This window comes from Notolepis coatsorum (genome assembly GCF_963971535.1).
Source record: "Notolepis coatsorum genome assembly, chromosome: 9".
Classification (NCBI taxonomy): Eukaryota; Metazoa; Chordata; class Actinopteri; order Aulopiformes; family Paralepididae; genus Notolepis; species Notolepis coatsorum.
Window position 1 is genome coordinate 121692201 of NC_140173.1, and position 22945 is coordinate 121715145.

General features: G+C 40.7%; 1 protein-coding gene across 1 annotated transcript in view; it reads left to right on the forward strand.

Annotated features, from left to right (window-relative positions):
• LOC311234736 (protocadherin-15-like) overlaps positions 1 to 22945 on the forward strand; it is a gene marked incomplete at its 3' end in the record, with an annotated part of 504680 nt that overhangs the window by 138310 nt on the left and 343425 nt on the right. The window contains exon 7 of the mRNA XM_084321979.1: positions 13523 to 13693. Coding sequence (XP_084178105.1) covers positions 13523 to 13693 — 171 coding nt within the window. The remainder of the gene's footprint in view (positions 1 to 13522; positions 13694 to 22945) is intronic.

A 22945-nucleotide genomic window follows, 5' to 3' on the forward strand; every position in this document is an offset into this window, starting at 1 on the left:
GGCTGAAAAGGTCGCACAAATTATATGATCTGATATCTGCTTGGAGAATGGCATTCTGTCTTAAACTCGAAAGTGTGTTCCCGTTCAGGTCATTTGCATACAAAACAACGCCTACATAGCTCCTTATAAGGCAACTAGTGACGCAGCTGTGTGCAAATGGAATGGCGGAAGTGCTTTGCGAGTCTTGCCAGCCGCGTGATTACGAAACCTGGCGTCAGTCAGTGCCAATCAGAGAGCGTCTCCGAGAAATGCGGCTAGGTTTCGTAGTCACGCTTGCGCGCCATCAAAACTAGATTAGATTAATGTATTGGCATCATATACAGCTCGCGGTACACCTGCCGCAGCGCGCACACACACACGCACGTGCGCGCAGTACTGTATATGAATGAATGAATGAAATATAATATATATAGCCTATGGCGGGCGTAATGAATGAACGCAGTATGGCTTATTATTCCATAATTAAGCCTATAGGCTACTGTTCATTCGTAGGCGCACACAAGACTTGTTATGGAATATTAATGCAGTCTATTTCCACCGATTAGCTTTAGTTCTTATTTATTTATCCACTGTCATTTCAGTGTTGGTGTATAGGCTATATAGTGTATTTCAATATAAGTTTAATTGATTAATGATATATTCGAAGGAATGCAGGTTTATAGCTATATCAACCCCCTCCAATGTACAGTAAATGACCAAGTATGGTTTTGTCAATATTCCAATGTACAGTTTTGCTTGTACAGTGTAAGTCTATCCCCCACCTACCCAACCTCCTCCAACAGTTTCTACGTCAAATGTACTCTCTTTTCTGGACTCTTTTTGTATCACAAACAGTACTGTATTTGCAAATCTGGTATGTCATAAATGTATAGATGTAGCAGTACTGTCTATCTGTGTCGTGTGTGTCATATATGTTATGATGAATTGAAAATGGGGGACCCTGATGTAAACAAGACGAAATTCTGTCTCTGGTCTGCATCCCCTTATGTAATTGAGCTGTACTGTACCCATTCTGCAATCTGTTAATAAAGTTTTCAATCAATCAAACAAAGGTCTGTCCCATTGTATACCAATCAATGGGATACATTGCATGTTGACCTGCATTCTTTCAAATGTATATAATTAATCATTAAAACAGATGTGTAACAAATAAGAAATACAAATTCCACAGAAGGCATTAAATAATTATAATTTTCAATCATTAAGCAGCTGCCTTGTGATCAGATGAATCCATATTATTTATTTTTCCGACATCAAATGCGTAATTTCTTATCGTACAAATATTGTCATATTTATTTTAATTATGATTAAGTAATTAATTCCAAGGAGGCCTGTAGCGTTGACGTGAAGGAATCACTATGAGAACACAGTCTGTCAAGTTATAATGAAATTTTAAATTAGTCAATCAATCATGAGATTTGATCGTGGCTGAGAGCAGATTTAAGAGTGCTCCTCAGCACTCTTAAATCTGCTCTCAGCCACGATCAAATCTGATCTCAGGAAAATTTGGGGACTCCCACTCCCAGCCCTAATATGTCTTAAATGGGCCGAAATCTGGCTAAGACTAAATGTTTTGTCGTAACTTCGTTCGGGAATGAGACCCATTGACTTGGTCCTGCCTCTGCTGTATGCATTCCTGCAGTCAACACATGCATGAAGTATTCTGATGGCTTCCGCACCAAGAGTCTTTTAATTACTTCATCTTTCAACCCCTCCCCTGTCGTTCCTTTGGAATTAAGATGACGGCTGGATAATAGTTGATATACTGTGAGGGTGCAGTGTGTTTTAAGTAGATTAGAAAGCAGGTTTTTGTTCTTGCCAGGGACTCTCTGTGGGGAAAAACACCAACACACCTGTAGGTCACAGTGCCTGTATACTAAACCAGAGCCCTAAGCAAAAAACATGGCTCCTGTCGGGTTTTCATCATTATTCAACACCTCGTTTGCATAATATGTTCAGGCTGTCTTTTGGGACTTCGTCAGATTACTGTTCTTAGGCTTTGCATTTCAGAATTGATTTAATTAGGACTTTTACCAGAGAGAAGGGCGGTCACCTTTTCAGACTCCCACCGCCAGGCAAGAGAGAAAGGAGAGAGAACAACATTTGAAATCCAGTAACCGCAATGGAGCCAGTTTAAAAGCTTTAATTATTATTAATGCGTTTTTTATGAGCAGGTTCTGAATGACTTCATTAGACATAAAAAAAAAGTATTAACCCTATTCAGGTGCAAAATCTCATATGTGGGTTTTGAATTTTGAGAAGTGAACATAATTATGTTGCCACAATGGGTACTGGCCATCGATACACATAGGCTACATTCAGACTGCAGGTAAAAGTGTCCCAACAGTGTGAACATGCACAAATCACATGGAATCTGATCTTTTCTATTCTAATTTGGGCCACTTTCATAATGTGGTCCTAAATCAGATACAGCTCAGATTTTTTGCAATGCGAATTCATGTGAATGAATTGAGGTGAGGCGTTTACCTCATAGGGGTGATACTTCTGTACAAGCAAAACTCGAGGGGACATATCATAACCGGTCTGTGTCTGAAAGCATTATTGAAATTAAATAAGAAATGGCTCTCTTTCACCTCCTCCTCACCACCATTATCATCTGCTGTGCTCCACTGCACATTAACGTATAAATGAAACCATAAACTGTGACTTCAGTGTCCGTTGAGGAGTGTGACCAGTTCACACTGGAATGTGATATTTGCCACATTAAAAAAATATATTATGTGAACAGCCAAACAAAAGAAATCGGATCTGAGCAATACATCAGAATTGAGCACTAAGGCTTGTAGTGTGAACGTAGCTGTATAGAGTATCAGCATTATCTGATAGGACTGGGAGAAGACATTCCAAAGAAAACACATGAAAGGGTTAAAACAGCTCAGTACATACTGACCGTGTCGCAGGTGGGTGTGGACACATCGGTCGATGTGTGTTGCGAGGCTCTATGTCTTTATTTAGAAAACCATTTGGTATTTGTCCCTCTCTTCAGATCCAATCATTTCCCTCTAACACACAGAGGACAAAGATGACACTGATCAAATAGGAGGACCAGAGAGTAATTTAGCAACCCCCCCCCCCCTAATCTCTCTATCTCTCTCTCTCTCTCACACTCTTTCAAGTCCCTCAGAGGATGAGGCGTGGACATCTGGGGCCTTTACCCCCTGCGAGGGGCTTTCATTTTCTCTCACCAGCAGATAGGCAGAGTGGAGAAGGACATGTCATTTACTGGAACTCTGCGCAGCTTGTGCCAAAGTTCAATTATGTTGACGATGTGAGGCTGTGACATGCTGTGCTGTCTCTTGTCGCTCAGGACAGAGGGGACCGTTTGGAGGATATCTACTGTGAAGACACATTTCGGTTGTGCTTTGTGCATTGTGCTTGTACTAGGGGTGGGAATCACCAGTTTCATCACGATACGATACGATATCGATTATTTGGACAATGGTACGATATTTGCCGATATCACAAAGTCTGCCACGATACTATTTGATTCATATGCCTGCAATCGATATGAGACGATATCATATTTAGATCAACTAAAAAAAGCCAAAGAAAATATCATTTGACATTTTTATTTTTGAGCTCTTCCAGACAATTAAATGAAAAACAATCTAATCAATTCCAATGGAGCTGTTTTCTCTGTGCCTCTGAGCAGGGTTAGCTTAGCGTTAGCAGGAATGGCGAGGCTGGGCGATATGGCCGCTAAGTGATATCACGATATTTTTTGGCTATGTACTATCATACTATACACAATATATATCACAATATTTTGACATTTCCTCTAAAGCACTTAAAAATGCTTGATTTAACCCTTTGGTGGATACAGTCATGCCAACAAGATGATTATAATAATCCCTGCAACATGTCTGCATTAAACCATGAAGATGCTTTCAAAAATAATTTTATTTAAAGTTTCAAAAAATCGAAAAGAGTAGTCTACTGACACACTAATACAGACAAAAATGTATTAACATCTAAGACAATTTATATACAAACTATTGGGTGCCTAATATTTTTGCACAGTAGCCTACTGTGTTTTCTATCCACTTTAGCCAAAAATACACACACACACTACTTTGAGAAAATAATAATAATTTTTATTATCAGCAATGTTATAACATCATACTGGTAAACATAACACTGTATAGTTGTGTGTGCATCATCATCATATATTTACTTTTTAATTGCATGCAACATTATGAAGTATTCTCTTATGCCGCTTTTCCACGGTCTGCATGGTACTACCTACTTGACTCTGTAGCACCCCCCCCCCCCCCCCCCCCCCCCCCCATCAGTGTAGCTGGGGCGCCGTGACGTCATCTTCAACGCGACACACACGGACAATATAGAGGTTTTCGAAGCTAGCTATGATGCTATGAAACCAGTGCCTTATTAGATCATTCATGCTAGCCGCAATGCTAGCGGTTAGAACGCGAGGCTACATATTTAATTTCAACCTTTATTTAAAATCATAAGCATCTGAGGTTTCCCTCATTTACAGAAACGGCGATTGTACAGTACATAATAAAAACAATATTCACAGAAATGTAAACAAAAAATTTAAAAACGTTTCAAAATAATTTAAAAATATCAACTAAAACAGTTACAGGTAGTCACACAATGGTCTGAAATCATATGTTTAAACATTCCAAGGGAAGGGAGAACCTCCAATTTCAGCGAGAGTTGAAGGACATTCCATGAGTTAGAGGCATCAAAGGAAAAGGCTGACTTCCCTAGCTCAGAACAAATTTGAGGAACCCTAAGAACCATCCAGTCATTCGATCGAGTTGAATAGGTTCCAATATTACAATCTAACAGTGAGGAGATATAAACAGGTTGTTTACCAATAAGGGCTTTAAAAATAAATAAATAAATAAATACCAGTGTTTGTTGCGCCTTTCTGCAAGAGAAGGCCAACCCACCCTATCATACAGGACACAATGGTGACTATCATATCTGTCACCAGTTATAAATCTGATAGCTGAGTGATATGCAGAATCCAGAGGTTTAACACTTTCAGTGCCAACGACGAGATTTCTTGTTAGTTCATGCCAACCGTTGAGTGCCAGCCGACGAGAGATCTCGTTTTTAATCGTTTTTATTTTTTTATCAATAATTTTTCATAAATCTAGCCTCACGTTACCAGTGAGGATCTGTCTGAACTCGAACAGGGAAAATACCGCCGCCTATCGTCTCTCCGGATGGTACTGCACCCCTTTGAATTGGATTGAATGAAACGCATGGAGAAAAAAAGTCCTGCTTCCACATTTTACTTGTCAGACAAGTAACCGGAGACGATCGAAGTCATTGCCCACCACCAGAACAGCGGAGAATGTGTGTTTCCAGTACCCAGCGGTGGATCAATAAACGCGATCGATATTTGGAATGGCGATCAGGAATTGGAATAATCTTTTTGGAGAACATCTGATCTGAGGTAAGGAATCTATTTTACCAGTCTATTTTCACCATATCAGCGTGTGCCATATGTGTGTCTGTGTGTGTGTGCGATCAGGAAATAAGATAATAGATTTTTCAGCCCGCTTCTATAGCGTCCATAAGTACACATATACTATCGATAATCTAGCATTTATTTGAAAACGATTCATAAATAGGCCGAAAAATGACAACGTGTTTTGTGTATTCCAGTGTATTCCAGTAAAGGGCGTTTATCACAGAATCTTAATTTTTTTCTGAAACTTTCAAAAAACTAGCGTTTTTCAAAATGGTATAAAACGGAAATGAACCGATTAAAAAAACAATCCGTTTCGACAATGTTGACTGCAAACAAGTCATTGATAAGCGACGGCCATATTAGACACATTAGGCCATAATTTAAGATATCGTTTATGTGTTCGCAAATATGAGAGCTCTGTCATTGAAGTGGGTGGTGGCACGCAACGGGGTTCCGGGGCACCGCATGGCTGGCACTGAAAGTGTTAAGAGTTGATGCCGCAGCATGCCTATAAATTACATCACCATAGTCCAAAACTGATAAGAAGACTGATTCAACTATTCTTTTTCTACTAAATAGAGAAAATTTGTATCTGTTTCTGTACAGGAAACTGTTGATCTGTTTCCTCCAAACAACAATCCTGTGGCACCACCTCTCTGTTTCTGGGTGTGTACGTGCGTGTATATGCGTGTACGTGACATAAGTTGGGCAAGTGTGTGAACTTTTTTCTGTATCTGTGAGAGGGAGAGACGAGAGAGTAAAGCGCTGCGACAAAGTAAGTCACATCTCAGCCACGGTGGCTTATGACGATGGTGCAAGCGAGGTCAGTCGCAGTTGGTTTTGCTCCGCAGAGATTGTGCTAATTTTTTATTATTGTGTTTATTTTTAATACTTTTTTATTTATAAAAACCACGCTGGCATAGATGTCTGTTACAATCAAGTATAAGTGACTTGCCCTAAGGCCTTCACAGTCGCAGGTAATATCACTCGTTTCCCCGGTAGGCCTTGATTGTAGCGTGGTGGACAGCAAGGAAGTCGGACACGTTTTACGAAAAAATAACTATATTTATGGAACAGCTAGTCTAAAGGTACAACAAGTGGAGAGCTGGGTGCTCCAACCTCCATGGTTCAGGATATAACAAAAATAAATCACATGGACAAAAATGTAGCAAAGAGCATTATAGAATAAAGAGCAAAATGGTCAAGAATTCTCCACTTGCACAACCTGAAAGTAGTCACTTCCGGCTGACTTCCGGTTGCCAATGGTACTTCCTGTCCCATCCAAATACATTGGTTTTAGCTACTTTTCTCCCCTTATTTAAACAACTTTGTCGTCACAGAGAGGCAATGAAACGTTTGTATTATTATAGTATAGAATGTATTTTATAAGCAAACGTTTGTCAGCAGGGTTTTTGGGCTGTATTTCATGTAAAAACGTTCACCGTTAGTTTACTTGCTCACGCTAATTAAGGCTAATACTGGCTAACAGAAGCTAGCGCAAGAAACGACGCCGCAAAGTATTGTTTATAGTGCATTTCTTGCCACCTTATAGCATTTGTACATTTGTATGACAGTCTATAATGCTCCCGTGAGGTTTTTCCGGACGTTTTGGTAATGATTTTAACTATAAAATCATATTTCTAAATGACAGGAAGTTGATGAAAACTGGCCGGAATAGCTTTGAGCTAACGATATTTGCCAATGCATTGTAAGAAACAACGCCGCAAAGTATTGTTTATAGTGCATTTCTTGCCACCTTATAGCATTTGTACATTTGTATGACAGTCTATAATGCTCCCGTGAGGTTTCTCCGGACGTTTTGGTAATGATTTTCACTATAAAATCATATTTCTAAATGACAGGAAGTTGATAAACTGTCCGGAATAGCTTTGAGCTAACTATCTTTGCCGATGCATTCCATATTAAACGTAACGTTAGTTGTTCAAAACATTACCCGTCTATATAATTTGTTCCTCAACGTTATATAGACGGGTAATGTTTTGTAAACTAACTGCAGCCTGCTACAGTTAGAAGCTAACGTTAGCCAGCAAGCTGCAGCTTGCTAGTTAGAAGCTAACGTTAGCCAGCAAGCTGCAGCCTGCTACAGTTAGAAGCTAACGTTAGCCAGCAAGCTGCAGCCTGCTACAGTTAGAAGCTAACGTTAGCCAGCAAGCTGCAGCCTGCTACAGTTAGAAGCTAATGTTGAGGAACAAATTATATAGACGGGTAATGTTTTGAACAACTAACGTTACGTTTAGAATGGAATGCATCGGCAAAGATCGTTAGCTCAAAGCTATTCCGGCCAGTTTTCATCAACTTCCTGTCATTTAGAAATATGATTTTATAGTGAAAATCATTACCAAAACGTCCGGAAAAACCTCACGGGAGCATTATAGACTGTCATACAAATGTACAAATGCTATAAGGTGGCAAGAAATGCACTATAAACAATACTTTGCGGCGTCGTTTCTTGCGCTAGCTTCTGTTAGCCAGTATTAGCCTTAATTAGCGTGAGCAAGTAAACTAACAGTGAACGTTTTTACATGAAATACAGCCCAAAAACCCTGCTGACAAACGTTTGCTTATTAAATACATTCTATACTATAATAATACAAACGTTTCATTGCCTCTCTGTGACGACAAAGTTGTTTAAATAAGGGGAGAAAAGTAGCTAAAACCAATGTATTTGGATGGGACAGGAAGTACCATTGGCAACCGGAAGTCAGCCGGAAGTGACTACTTTCAGGTTGTGCAAGTGGAGAATAGTGAGAGCACAGGTGAAAGAGCACTTCTGAGAGCACTCTGGTGAGAGACTGTGACGAGCGACAACTGCAGTGACGAGCTCCTGGTCTGTTTGTAGGGTGTGGAGCCTCGTCACCACACCTGTGATCAATTACAAGAGCAGCCATATTAAGTACAAGAAAAACAACAGTGTGTCAATCACACCTCACCAATTAGTGACACCACACTTAAACCACAATGTGAATATACACCACAGACAGTAAGTATACCCTCCACCATGTGAAAGTACACATAACAACGTCATACGACAGTCACTTATGGACTTAAACTCCGGACTGAATGAGGAGTTTAACAACACTTTTTGCCAAGATTGGCCATCAGAGATAAGACGGGACGAGAACAAAGGGAAAAGCTGTGGCACGATCAAACGTAAGCACAGAGGACGGAGAAGTGGAATCAGAATCAGCCTAAAAAGTTCTGCTTACCGGCCCGCAATCCCATCGATTCTGTTGGCGAATGTCCGTTCGCTGGAGAATAAGATGGATGATCTCAGAGCAAGGATTAGATTCCAACGGGACGTGAGTGACTGTAATATCCTATGTTTCACGACAGACATGGTTGAAGCCATCAACACCGGATCAAAACATCATCCCATCTTCTCTGTCTTCCGCGCTGATTGTTCTGAAGAGTCGGGAAAGTCCATAGGTTTGTGTGACAAACAACGGCTGGTGTAGCCCCAAGGAGGTAAAGATTATTTCCCGCTCCTGTTCGCCGGACCTTGAACATTTATCCATCCTATGTCGCCCGTTTTATCTCCCCCGGGAATTCACAGCCATAATAATCACAGCAGTATACATCCCACCGCAAGCAGATACCGCCAAAGCTCTGGCAGACCTACAGGACTCTTTGAACCAGCACCAAAACAAACATCCAGACACGGCTATAATCGTACCCGGCGATTTCAATAAGGCTAATTTAAAAAAAGTTATGCCACACTTCTACCAACACATAACATGCACCACTAGGGGGGGTAATACGCTGGATCACTGCTACACCACTTTCAAAAAGGGCTACAAGGCAGTACCGGCTCCACCACTAGGTAAATCCGATCACGACGCCATCTTTCTTTTGCCCGGCTACAAACAAAGAGCCTGTGAGGCTGTTGTGTCACTTTAAATAATGGAAAAGTCACTTTAAAGGGATGAGGAAGATAAAAGCCACTTTAAGGAAAGAACAGATGTGGCTCTTGTATAGTATAGTTTAGATATATTAAGTATAACATAATGACGGAGTTAAAATTGTATATTGTATAGTAGTGTACATAGGAACCAGTGCCTTCTCAGGAATTTAGCATGTCTATTTTTATCATGCACATCTTATGTCTTACCAGTTTTTTTCTATGTCTATTTTATTATTGTATTATTGCACAAGCGATGCAGGCATGACCACCCGCATTTCACTGTATGCCCTGGTATGTATGTGACAAATAAACCTCTTGATTCTTAGAAACGTGAGGGTTTGTGCAAATCATCACAATGTCCACGATACGTTTAAAAAGTGTATAGTTAATGAACTGTACCCGATATTTATAAAATATCGTCATATCGCCCACCCCTAGCGAGGATGCAAAGCATGTTAGATGCATTGGACTTGTTGCGGGAAAAAAAAGCAGGGACTTATTTTGGGTCGCATAATGCAACCAAATAGGCGCACTCTGGAGCCCTGCTATAACGTCTTCACACACTGTTGTTGTTGGGCGTATATAGCCAATGCCATCTCGCTAACCTGACTGTCAGATGGTTTGTTTTCACATCTCACCACAATGGAAATAAGCTCTGAGCTTTTTTGTGTTTCATCCTTGGCAGTATATCCTGACTGTGCTTTCTGTCACATGTTTATTTTTTATATTGTCAAATAAAGTCATTCATTCATTCATTCATTCATTCATTCATTCACGTGATGATCTTGCGCGAATCCAGCTGCCCGAACGCTTGGACGTAATGAGACTTGCCACCGGATTTTCTAAATAAGAGTGTCGATATGAACCGATCTTTTTACGTTGCATCGATCCAATTGGATCATTGATAATTAGATCGATATATCGATCTGGATCGATTAGGGTTGGGTACCGTTCTTATTTGAACCAATACCGGTACCAGTACTGGTACCTGTGAATCGATACCGGTACCCAACGGTACCTTTTTTCTGTACATTAGTCTCTAAAAATGTAATCTACCCACCTCAGTTGTAAAAAAGAAATGTCCAAACTTTTTTTTTGTATCCACTTTTTCTCCCATCTTCTATATTTTCTCCCATCCCAATTTCGTATATCATCCAATTCAACCCTCCCCTGTCACGAACGCTGTTTCTTGCCTCCCACAAGCTGGCTGCAATGTGGACTAAGTCCCCTCCGGTACTTGAGGTAACAGCAGTCGCATCTTTTCACCTGCGCAGCTCGATCTCTCAGTGGCGAGGAGTAATGCGTGGGAGGCTCACGCTGCCCCCGACACTTCCTGATTCTACTGCGCAGGCGCACCAACCGACCTGTAGGAGTCGCTGTCCACAACGCCCGATCCCCCCCCATCAGTTTCCCACCCCCTAATACGGCCAATGTGTATTAGTATGAACGACCAGCTAAACTGAAAGCAATGTGGAGCGCTGGGCTCGAACAGGCGAGCCCAGCGTCTCCGCATTCGTGGCGAGCGCCTTGCCCACTACGCCACGTAGCCGCCCGAAAAATGTCCAAACTTACAATTTATTATCATTATTTATTTAGAACAATGTTAATATATAATATATAATATTGCAGCGAGCGTTGTCTGCATCTAGCTTTGTAAAGTGTAACAACACTTGCGACCGTTTTCGGCTTGCTATTGCCCCGACTGCTTTGTTGTTGAATCAAGTTAAATCCTAGGTAAGCGTGTATTGTACGTGTGAACGTTGACATGAACATGCGGCACACTTCATAGGTTTAGTTTTGCGGTAAATGAAACGTTGATGTGGCACCGCGGATCTCACTTGAATTGGTACTCGGTAGTACTGACGTGATTCGGTCGGTACCCTTAAAAGTACCGGATTCGGTACCCATCCCTAGGATCGATGTATCGTCCCACCCCTAGCTTGTACAATGTGTTCCTTGCCTGTGCATAACTGTATGTGGACATAAATGAATGAATGATTGTCTGTGTGTGTGTGTGTGTGTGTGTGTGTGTGTGTGTGTGTGTGTGTGTGTGTGTGTGTGTGTGTGTGTGTGTGTGTGTGTGTGTAGGTGTGTGTGTGTGTGTGTGTGTGTGTGTGTGTGTGCGTGTGTGCATGCGTGCATGCCTGTGTGTGTGTGTGTGTGTGAATGGCATTAGAGGATGACAGCATATCACTGAAAGCAGGCAGTTTTATTACATTCAGTCTGAAGTGATAAAAGACTAACCACCACCCAATATATTATTATCTGTTTGATGAAGTATACATTCCTAAAAAGAGATGTGTTGATATAACACAGGATGTGTTGTTGCCCTCAAGTAAAATGTGAGGGGCGTGTTCCTCCCGGGTCTGTTGAAAACCGACACTACTGTAAATGCATCGATTAGCAATACATCTTTTATAACACGCATGCTTTTTTCTCAATTAAACTTTTTATTTCACTGATTCAAACTTCGACGTGGCCCGTTGCTGTCGTTCGGCCGGCGGACGACTCGTAAAAGCGAGGCGAGGTCAAGTTAACCTGTGGATTGGCTGAGGAGCTCTGTTGCCATGGATATGAATCACGTTCACAGCAGTCGTGACAGCCAGGCAACGGCCGTTAATCTAACATCATGTAGTGAGAGACCGGACACTAAACAGAACCAGGGAGGTGATAAATAACACAGTCTTGGGGTATTTGCTGCTGGGCTACATTTGATACTTGAACTGAGAGAGCATTGTATCAAAGAGGTATTTTCCTAAGGGATTATACAAAGATAACACCAATTATGTGTTGCTAGGTAAGGTATTTATAGTAGAGGTCTGGGGAGCGGGCGCCGCGTGGGCAGTGATGCATATGTTGTGTTGAAGAAGTAAGGCCTGCATCAGACACCTGCTGTCGGCCAGTCTGGTTATAAACACTTATCATGAGCTCATAGCAGAGAGAAAATACAGAAAAGCAGGGTCTGTCTCACTGAATGTAGTGACAACGATTAAATGATATAGGAATCATAGTCTTGTCTCACCGAAGTAGAGGCAACGATTAAATTATAGAGGAACTGGTGACTGTTAATAATGGTAAACATGTGCCAGAGGGCGTTTGTTCAAACTAGCTAATATCAAGAGTCACAGGAGTTCGACTGAAGATACATACTGCAACACGTCTTCAGATGCAACCGTTTAATTTCTTGTATTTATGCAGTGTACAATATCATATCTTCCTTTGTCTTTTTGTATTTTCTTTTTTTTGTGAACTACTGCTGCCCTTATACTATGCCCCCAAATAGAATAGTTGAAAACAGACCTGGTCCTCATTTCAGCATAATGAATGCAATGACTTGTGCCTTCTTCGAGAGGCACACGATATGCAATACAAGGGAAAAGGGAAGGGGAGAACAAACAGGAATATATGACAAGACAAACAGACAAACACAAGTAACTCAAGTGTCACAGGACACAATCAACCTTACGTGATAAATGAACCAGCAAGATACAATAAGGCTACTGGGAATAGAAGTGTCACAAGACACAATCAAGCTTACGTGGTAAAAGAACCAGCAAGATACAATAGGGCTACTAAGAATAGCAGAGTGAACCAACCAAACATACAATAATGGCAGTAAGGTCAATACAATATTAAATCCACACGAAGTGGCAAAAATGGCAAATAGGCAACCCCACAATCCACTCAATAGTGGCAATGTCACAAGGCGCCTCGAGTGTGTGTAGGCTGTCAGGCTTTATCCACCCGTCCCTCGAGGCTGACTGCCGACAGCTGCCACTCATCAGGCAATCAGCACAATCAGAGAGACGGGCGGCACCTGGGAAAGGGAGAAATAAAAAGGGAATTACACACCTTAATACAATACAAACAATACCTATACTAACCTGATGTTCACATGGTATTACAAATACAGTAATAATGATAATGACCAACCCTGACCTACGTCACAATCCCCAATAATTTCTACTTGACAATACTATAGCAGATAGTAAATGTTGTAAAAGATTCCGTTGGTTTTGACTAGAACCATGTGTAAGTCTAGTGCATAGACAAATGAGTCATTCAGAAGAGTAAGAAAAGACTAAATAGAGGTTGAATTCTCAAAGGCTTGTCTGTTTGTCTGCCCCAAGGACCGTGCTCCATACGGTGCCAACAGACGAACGGCCACCACCACTCTGACAGTGGACGTCCTGGACGGAGACGACTTGGGCCCCATGTTCCTACCCTGCATCCTTGTTAACAACACCCGCGACTGCAACCCCCTCACCTACCGCGTCGCCATCCCAGAATTCACTGAGCCGGTAGGAGAATGTGTAACATTTAACTCATTAACTGCCCTGGGCTCTGACTGTGGGAGCATGTCTATGTTCCCCGGGTCCTATGTTCCCCGGGTTCTATGTTCCCCGCTTTGATTGATTGATTGATTGAAAATTTTAGACCACCAGCCCTGATTCCAAACTCTAACCTTAACCAGTTCGAAAGAGGGCCTAAGCTTAACCGTTCGAAACAAGGCGGACATTAATAATTAATAAAATAATAAAAATTTATAAAATGTTCAATCTATTAATCAATCAAAGCGGGGAACATAGAACCCAGGGAACATAGGACCCGGGGAACATAGGGATGATCCCCTGACTGTCACCAGGATTCTGAACCTGTAGCCTGCCTGAGGTGACAGGATTCACCAGAGTTTTAAGTTCACCAGCCTGCCTTGGGCTTTATCTGGCTCCTAAACCACATTTGATGAATTCAACATATATACAAAAATATATATAGCTTGGATTGGGCCTAATTCTGCATGTGATTATAGCATGAATTAGCCTGGCTGTAAAAAGGAGTCTAGTGTGGTTCTATTGAGCCCATTGTCATTCAGATATCTTGAGGTGAGGAGCCATGGGACCCCTTTTAAAATGGCCATGCCATGGCATTTCCTTCCCATCAAATTTAAGCTAGGTTAAAATAACTTCCCTTTTGAGCAAACCACTGCCTCTTTGAACTGCTGCGGTCAGGCAAGCGCTACCGGAGTCTCATGGCCATTACAGTCAGAAGGAGCTTCTATCCCCAGGCCATCAGGATGCTCAATGACAATGACACTATGTAACAACCCATCATCTACACATCATCAACACACATCCACATGTACACACTCACTTTAAACAAACACTCACCTTAACACTTTGACGACCGATGGGCTTAGTCTAATTAGTGGCTAGAGGACCGGGGAATGTAAACAAACATGTGGGTTTTCTAACAGCTATATCTATACTTTATAGTGTTGCTCTCTGTCCATTATCATTGTCAATTGAGTGCATAAACCGTCCCTTCCGAATGGCTTAAAGAAAAAAAATCCATCGGTAGGTTGTCATTTTATAGCGCCGTGAATATAAGCTTTATCGCAGATTTCGTTTCATCTATTTTCTGGAAAGCTAGTTATAGAGCTAAAGGCTACTAACGTTATATTCAACGGCATTTCCGTTGTATATATGCTAATGAAATAACATAAACTGCTTATGATCCGGACTATCCCAGAGCATCTATGGATGAAAGGGGGGCGGCGGGGGACGTCGATCAGTATTATCGATTACCAATACAGTGTCCGTGTAAGTAGCCACATTCACAGATTGATTGCTAGTGTTGCACAGCAAGCTCCGATCCGGCTATAAATTAGGTGATAAATGTCTTACCGTCAGCCCGTGTGATACCCAGCAGCATTTCCCCGTTATCGATCGGCATCTGGTAGATCGATATGTCCATTGGTTGATGATAAATCCCCTTATTCCATGGTGAAATCTCGGCTTCGAAGCGTGATACACGGTGCATGTTGTTGGTTTGTGATCAGAGTAATATGATACTCCGTTGGAGGGTAAAAAATATAAAAAATTCCATTCGCCCACAATGATACTGCAGTGGAGCGATGGCGCCCCTAAGAGGATCTGGCCGGTATTGCATGTTGCCGATTCCACAGAGGCGGGTAGCTCTGCAGAGTCGATCGGGGATCTTGATCCGGTTATTAATATGGAATAAAACAATAACAACTTGCCACGGCTGTATACGTGCCTCTGGTCCACAACGCATGGCACCGAAACACTTATATATACGTGGCTGGTCCTTAAAGTGTTAACACCCACGTTACTCACTTTAGACACTTTAACACTAAATTATACTATCTATTATTAAAGAGATTTGAACTACATTCATACCTCATTTGCACCTTACCCTAAGTTTTGTACCTCATTTCTGCATTGTACCTCACTGTTATCCATTTTACTCTGTATTGTATATTGTATATATGTATATTGAACATTCCTTTACTTACTTTTTACCTACTTCTTAACTCATTCTGCCAACAATGATTTTATATGTGTTTGTCTGCCAATGTCAGACTTTGCAATCAAAAGTTAGGGGGCTAATAACCCTTGCCATAATTTCAGTGCGCCCCTAACTTTTGATTGCAAGGTCTGACATTGACCCCCTTTTCAGGAGTTGACCTAGAGCCCACCAAGGTCATGCATATCAAGTTTGGTCAATGTCAGACCTTGCAATACACTGTAAGGCACTGTAAGGCTCTAACCCTCCCCCACTTCCAGTGATGAAGCTAAGCTATGCTAACAGAGCATCTATTCCCAAAGCTAAAATGCACGCACAGAGACAAAAAAGGTATGTATCTTCTTGTCTAACTCCAGGGAAGATGTTAAATAAGCTAATTTCCCAAAATGTTGGAGTTCCCCTTTAACATAAAAGGAGAAGGATGAAGAAAACGTATGTTTCCTGCCCCCTTCCAAACTTCATATTAATTTTAACATAATGGTCAGCTCAAGTGCACCTTACAGCTTCATACCATATAATAATAATCATTACCATAACTATGATAACAATAATAATAATAATGATAATATAACCATGAATAATAATAACAATAATAACGGTAATAATAATAACAATAATAATAATAATAATAATAATAATAATAATAATAATAATAATAATAATAATAATAATAATAATAATAATAATAATAATATTGCTATAGCTACCAATAAACAAACAAACAAAAACTGCGTCACAAACCTCAGATGCATGGAAAAGAGAAAAAAACGAAAAAATTATAAAATCAGATACAGAGAAATTTATACCTGCTGTTCATATGTTCTCATTGTTCTGTCTTTAACACATTGGGCGCCATGGGTTATATCCATCAATATACCCAGTATGCCACCGTTGAAAGCCTATGGAGATGTTTACCTTCTTTGCAGGGCTATATATACTTATATATATATATATATATACTTTTTAAATTGTATTGCTATATTGACATTACTATGGCCCATTCAACATCGATTATCTATCGTTCAGGATGTGGGAACGTTATATTTTTTCATTTTTTTTGTATGGCGCAATAAACGCCGAAATCATATAGATTATTAGGTTTAGAAAGCGATCCAAATGCACTATAGTGTTTGTCTGGAGTCCCATAACAAGATGTGACTGCCGGAGGGATTTCCTCGACGCACCGATCGGCACTTCTGGTTTTGGCGAGAGTGTAACTCGCCCGACCATCCACCAGGCGGCGGTATTGAGGCGTTGCAATCTCATACAGGGTCCCGCTGGAGTCCGGAGGTTGGCTGGATGAATTATGAATGCCATGGCGAAAAAATGAAATATTGATCCCAAAAACGGCGTAAGTCGTTCTTGGCGTTCAACGCATGGTGGGCAAAAACGCAAAAACTCATTATTGGCGCAGGATGTGTTAAAAGTCTTTTTTTGTTGGAAAATATTTGTACAGTACTTCAACTCATTATAAAGAGACACAGAGCAGAGCGTGGCAGAGAAAGAGTTAATTACTTTTTTACTTACTTTTTCTTTTTACTGTATGAAGCACACTCTCAGGGGCTCATACAGAAACAAGCATTTCATCGTAAAGTATTCTGTATTTTATTGTGACAAATAATAAACAAACTTGAACTTGAACTTGAGCAATATGTACACCTTTGCTAGTAAGTTAGCATGACATGGCTGGTACCTTTTGGATTCCTCTAGTTTCATATGATACCAGGAGCTTCCTGCTAGCTTATAAAATGAGCCCACTAGAGCCCTTTAAAGACTGTAATAAAATGGTGGTAAATCGGTAACATAAACAAGGCATGGTGGGGGCTCGACATTCAGGCAGACTATGAGCTGAGGATTCCCCAATGTTAAGTGTGAGAGTAGGGGGGGGGGGGGGGGGGGGCACACAGGTGCACAAAATCAATTCTGGAAGAACACTGACGTTTGAAATGCCCAATACCATTGCTGATTGTTCAGATGCCATGGTTTGACGTTCTGTGATGTAGCCACATTTTCCCTGATTGGCTGAGATAAATCCATGTTGTTCGCCAACCTCACAGAGAGGCAAGGGGGCGGGATGAGGCCGCTCAATCGGGGAGGCATGTCCACTTATGTTACCAAATATGGTTCGCTGCCCGATAAAGGCAGTAAACAAGTTAAGTCAGAAACCGCAATTGCACAAGGTTTGTTTTTGGCAGAGATTGTGTCGAACTTGCGTGAGCTTGTGCACAGTACTTGCCTGTGTAGTGTACTAAAGTGATTTCACTTTAGGCTATAGACATCTGTGTCGTCGTTAATATTAATGTGCAAAGTTTTCAGGCGGCATCCCATGGCCACCCTAATCTCCAACTCACACCCCTGCCTCTCTACCCCCTCACCTGGAGCCACAGTGGGCCTCGTCTGGAAGGTCTCAGCGTGGCACCGCAAGAGGTTTTTTCTGCTCCGTTGGTTCAGCAATTAGAGCTGCAATCAGAATCTGCCTCAGATGAAAGTAAAATTGTGCTGGAATTCCGAGAGGCGAGAAAGACAGACTGTGGGGGGGGTTATTATTTTGTGGTAGAGAATGAGACAGAGAGAGAGAAAGAGATAGGGAGGTATATGGTATTAAGTGGAGGGATAGCAAGTGAAGCACTAATCGACAGAGAATAGAGTGGGGGGAATGATAAACTGGACAGAGGTTAGGGGTGTGTGTGCGTGTGCGTGTTTATATGGAAAGTAAGAGCATGATTGATTGATGGTGACGGGGAGCATTTGCTGAGGCTGGACTTACGGTAGGTGTCCTGTCTGCTCTCTGTGTGGATCGGCCTCTTGGCACTCAGCAGGCAGACATAAACAGAGCATATAGATTGGTAGGAGGGGGGCGATCAAAAGTTATAGATTGAGGTGATCACCAGAGATGCAGAGAGGCAGAGAAGGTGTCTGCATTGGGAGTGGGAAAAAATAAATAACGCACATCTTCCGTTCCTTGGTGCTGAGCCAAACGGTGGAAACAGTAGTACATAAAACAAAGCAGGGCTCGCAACTCACTTTTGATGCTCCAAGGTGTTTTAATTGCCAAATAATAGCAACAGATTCAACATCTCGACCCTCTGGTCTTTTTCAAGTTTTTCTTTTTCACTTGAAAAAGACCAGAGGGTCGAAACGTTGTATCTGCTGCTATTATTTGTCAATTAAAACACCTTGGAGCATCAAAAGTGAGTTGCGAGCCCGGCTTTGTTTTATGCATTGGGAGTGGGTCCAGCTGTGGTGACTCACTGTATCATATTGTACTGAGTTGCCCATCTGATGTATAATTAATTTATGATAAAAAAGTTTGCTGAGCGCTAATTATGTGGGATCTGGGAGCTGCCAGTTATCCAGAGCAGAGCTTTCCCATCAGTGTGAGACACCCCTCAACACTGGTTTATATCCCCCTGAAACACCACTTCAAGCAGGCTGCTGACCGGCCATTTAACCAAGGCAGATGCTCATATTATTATTAGAGTGCGGTTTCACTCGTTCTCTTGTTGCCCGCTACGTTTTGGGTTGAAATGTGTCCATATCTGGCTTCGACGTATTATTCTGCCTGTTGGTTTCCACTGGCTAACAAGGTAATTGGTTTGTGATCATCAACTGCCAAACATGTGATCACATTAGCGGAACATTTCAACGAAGTAAACCACATAAACACAAACAAACATGGCTCTTTGATCCATCACAGTCTAGTTCTGGTCTCTAATTGAAATGTACAGCAGTCTATATGCAAAGCTTCAATAAAACAAACATGCACTTGAGGTCACAATTAATGCCTTTATTGACGACAGAGGCACTTACCAGAAAAATTACTTAGGTCTATTACTGATAGCATCTACAGTATCTTCATACATCATCTGATTTCACAACACATTCTAGGGTTCTAGGATTGGCTTCTATTGCTTTGGAATTGCCAGTGGTTTCTTTTTTTCTGGTGGCAGATTTCCTCTGCTATTATGTTAACATATCTGTCCATGGGGAGATTTGTCTCCCTGCTATTGATGAGCACATTGTAATTAATCACAATATTGGCTAGACACGCATTATTAAGTTGATCTGTATTTCTTTTGGCCCTGGGGGGATATAACATGGGGCTCTGGAGTCCCCTGGATAATGACTGCTGGAGGAGGGTATTATAGCTAATCATCATTGTGCAGAGCTAGGAGGGATTTGATTTAGCGTACCTCGAGACATTGTGGAAATGAGGAGGGGTGGGGGTGGTAGGGTGGGATATAAGGATTACTCCAGAGTCGAGGGATATATATACCCCTAAGGGAGGGATTCTCCCTGTCAGAGAGCTGTTAGCCATGTGCCTGTCTATGGTGAGGAAATACTGCACAAATGTCTCAGCCTATTCACGCATACTGTATCTGCCATATTGTGTGCCGTATCCACACACAAGCACACATGAACACACACATACACACACACAACACACATTCTGCACTTGCTCACACATAAACGCACCACAGGTCACTTTAAACACATACGAAAATTACACTTTAAAGGAAGGAGAAAAAAAAGGGTCACTTTAAGAAAATAACTGTTGTGGTTCTTGTGTAGTATAGTTAGTAATAGCAAGTATAGCATAGGCACATAGAGTAAAACTGTATATTGTATAGTAGTGTACATAGGACCCAGTGCCTTTAATTCATAGCTAACATTGTTTGCATTTATCTCAGGACTTTTAACATGTCTATTTTATCATGTCTATTTTATGTCTATTTTATTATCTTCTATTTATTTTATTTACTATTGTATTCTTGCACAATCGAAGCGGGCATGGCCACCCGCATTTCACTGTATGCCCTGGTATGTATGTGATAAATAGTAGTAGTAATAGTAGTAGTAACGGAACGTAAGCCATTATCGTCCACTCAGAACCAACCTATCCAAATTCGACCATGCCCCCTTTTGCGTGGCATTCTAGGGCTTTACTCAAAGCCCAGTCAGATTTTGATGTCGATAGGTAGGTGATGTGAAATAATACTTATTTTAGAGTATATATATCAAATTCCACGAGTATTCATCTATATTTAGTCATCTAAAGACTATTAGATATGAACCTATGTTACCAGTAAGAAGTGGGAATCTCTAGAATGTGTTTTGGGCGACGGGGGTCTAACGTTATGTACACTATCTTTCTGTTGTCAGTAGATGGCAGCATTGGTTTAAAAGGTGAAAATGTTATGTCAAAACAAAATGACTACAAGTCCCAAGACCTTTGTCACCTTAGTTCACAGGTCAGCACCGGATTAAAGGTGAGGAAAACATGATCTGAACACGGGAGCGTTAAACTATTAATGTGACCTCAGTACAGTGACCGAGAATGGTCACCTAATTATCTTAACAAAAGTACATCATTAGCATTATGTTTGTTGTCTAAAGGGAAACATAATGGTACAATTTAAGATTTTAAATGTTATCCGCATATAAAGGACAAATAAAACATTGTTAATTTGTAAGAAACCTCAATGAAAACGGCGCAGGGTAAGTTATATTCGCTGTTGTTATGAAAATGTGATAGAATCCTATAAAAATGTGGATGCATTTGGTCACCGTGACACTAGTAGTTTATTCAGTCATCATCTCACACAATACAATAATATACACAATCATTTAACAATATTTGATTTTACAGTGACTGAAAAGGTACAGACTGAAGCATAATGCTTATATATGCCTGTCCTATATTCTTAACAAAATTATTACTCCAAAACAGTATTCTAAAAGAAAATTGCAAAAAACAGTATTATTCACCTTTGTAGTTTTCAAAAATAGCTTTACAAACCATTTTCTTAAAAACCAAAAGTGAATGACTCATTCTTAACTGTACTGTTGATTGATTGATTGAAAGGTTTATTAACAGATTGCAGAATGGGTACAGTACAGTACAGCTCAATACATACAATTGTTAAGGGGATGCAGATCAGGGTCCCCCATTTTCAATTCATCATGACACACACGACATACAGATAGACAGTACTGCTACATCTATACATTTATGACATACCAGATTTGCAAATACAGTACTGTTTGTAATACAAAAAGTGTCCAGAAAAGAGTGTATATACATTTGACGTAGAATCAGCATATCAGAATCAGTATATCAGCATTGTTCCACAAGTTAACCGCAATAATAGAAATACACCTCCTTTTAATCCCTTTCTTAGCTTTTTGAACAGTAAATTTACAAATATCTCTCAAATCATATTTTCTTACATGTATTGAAAAAAACCTTTGCACCCCGTCTGGGAGTAACTTTGCTTTAGCTCTGTACATTATTTGTACATAGTTTTATAATAAACCAAATCATTAAATTTCATAATATGAGACTTTATAAACAATGGATTTGTGTTTTCATACAGTAGTAACCACCAGCCTTGAAAAGGTTCCGAATGGCGCGCTTTTGCAGTAATAAACCTCTTGAATCTTGAATTGAGGGAGTTGGCGCTGAGGGGTTTGCTTGATCAATAAGCTGAATATATTCCCACTTAGCCATATGTGTTGATTGATTGATTGATTGATTGATTGATTGATTGATGACCTTTATTTAATTAATTGGGGGAACCCTAATTTTCAATGATTCCAAGATTACATGAGGCCATAAAAAAACTAAATAAAAACAATAGAAATATAGAAACAAACACATAGAAAATCTGTTAAAACATTGAGGCAGGGAGGTTTGTGATCATGGTTTTTAGATAATTGATTTTTAGTGTGTGTTGAAGATCATTCCAAGAAGTTTGAGCACTAAAATAAAAGGCTGACTTTGCAAATTCAGACGGTGCTCTGGAGACCTTAACACATTGAGTGCCACGGACACGTTTTGTCGTTAGTTCATGCCGACCTTTGAGTGCCCCCGACGCTATATAGTGTTTTCTTTTTTTTTTTCTTTTTTTTTTTGTGATTTGAATTAATATTTCATCAATCGAGCCTCAGGTTAGTGTTGCAGACTCTCTCTGAGCTCAATTGGGAAGATACCGCCCCTATCGTCTCTCCCTGTGTAACTGCACCCCATTACTTTACACTGCTGAAGGGGGGGTGGCCAGTCTGCTCATTTTACTTTTCCCTCAAGCCAACTGAAGGATCGATTGTGCTCGCCGGCCCGGAAAACGCATGGATTATGTATTTACAGTACCAAACACTGTAATCAATAAGCGTGATCGATATTTGGAATGGCGATCAGGAATTGGAATAATCTTTTTGGATAACAT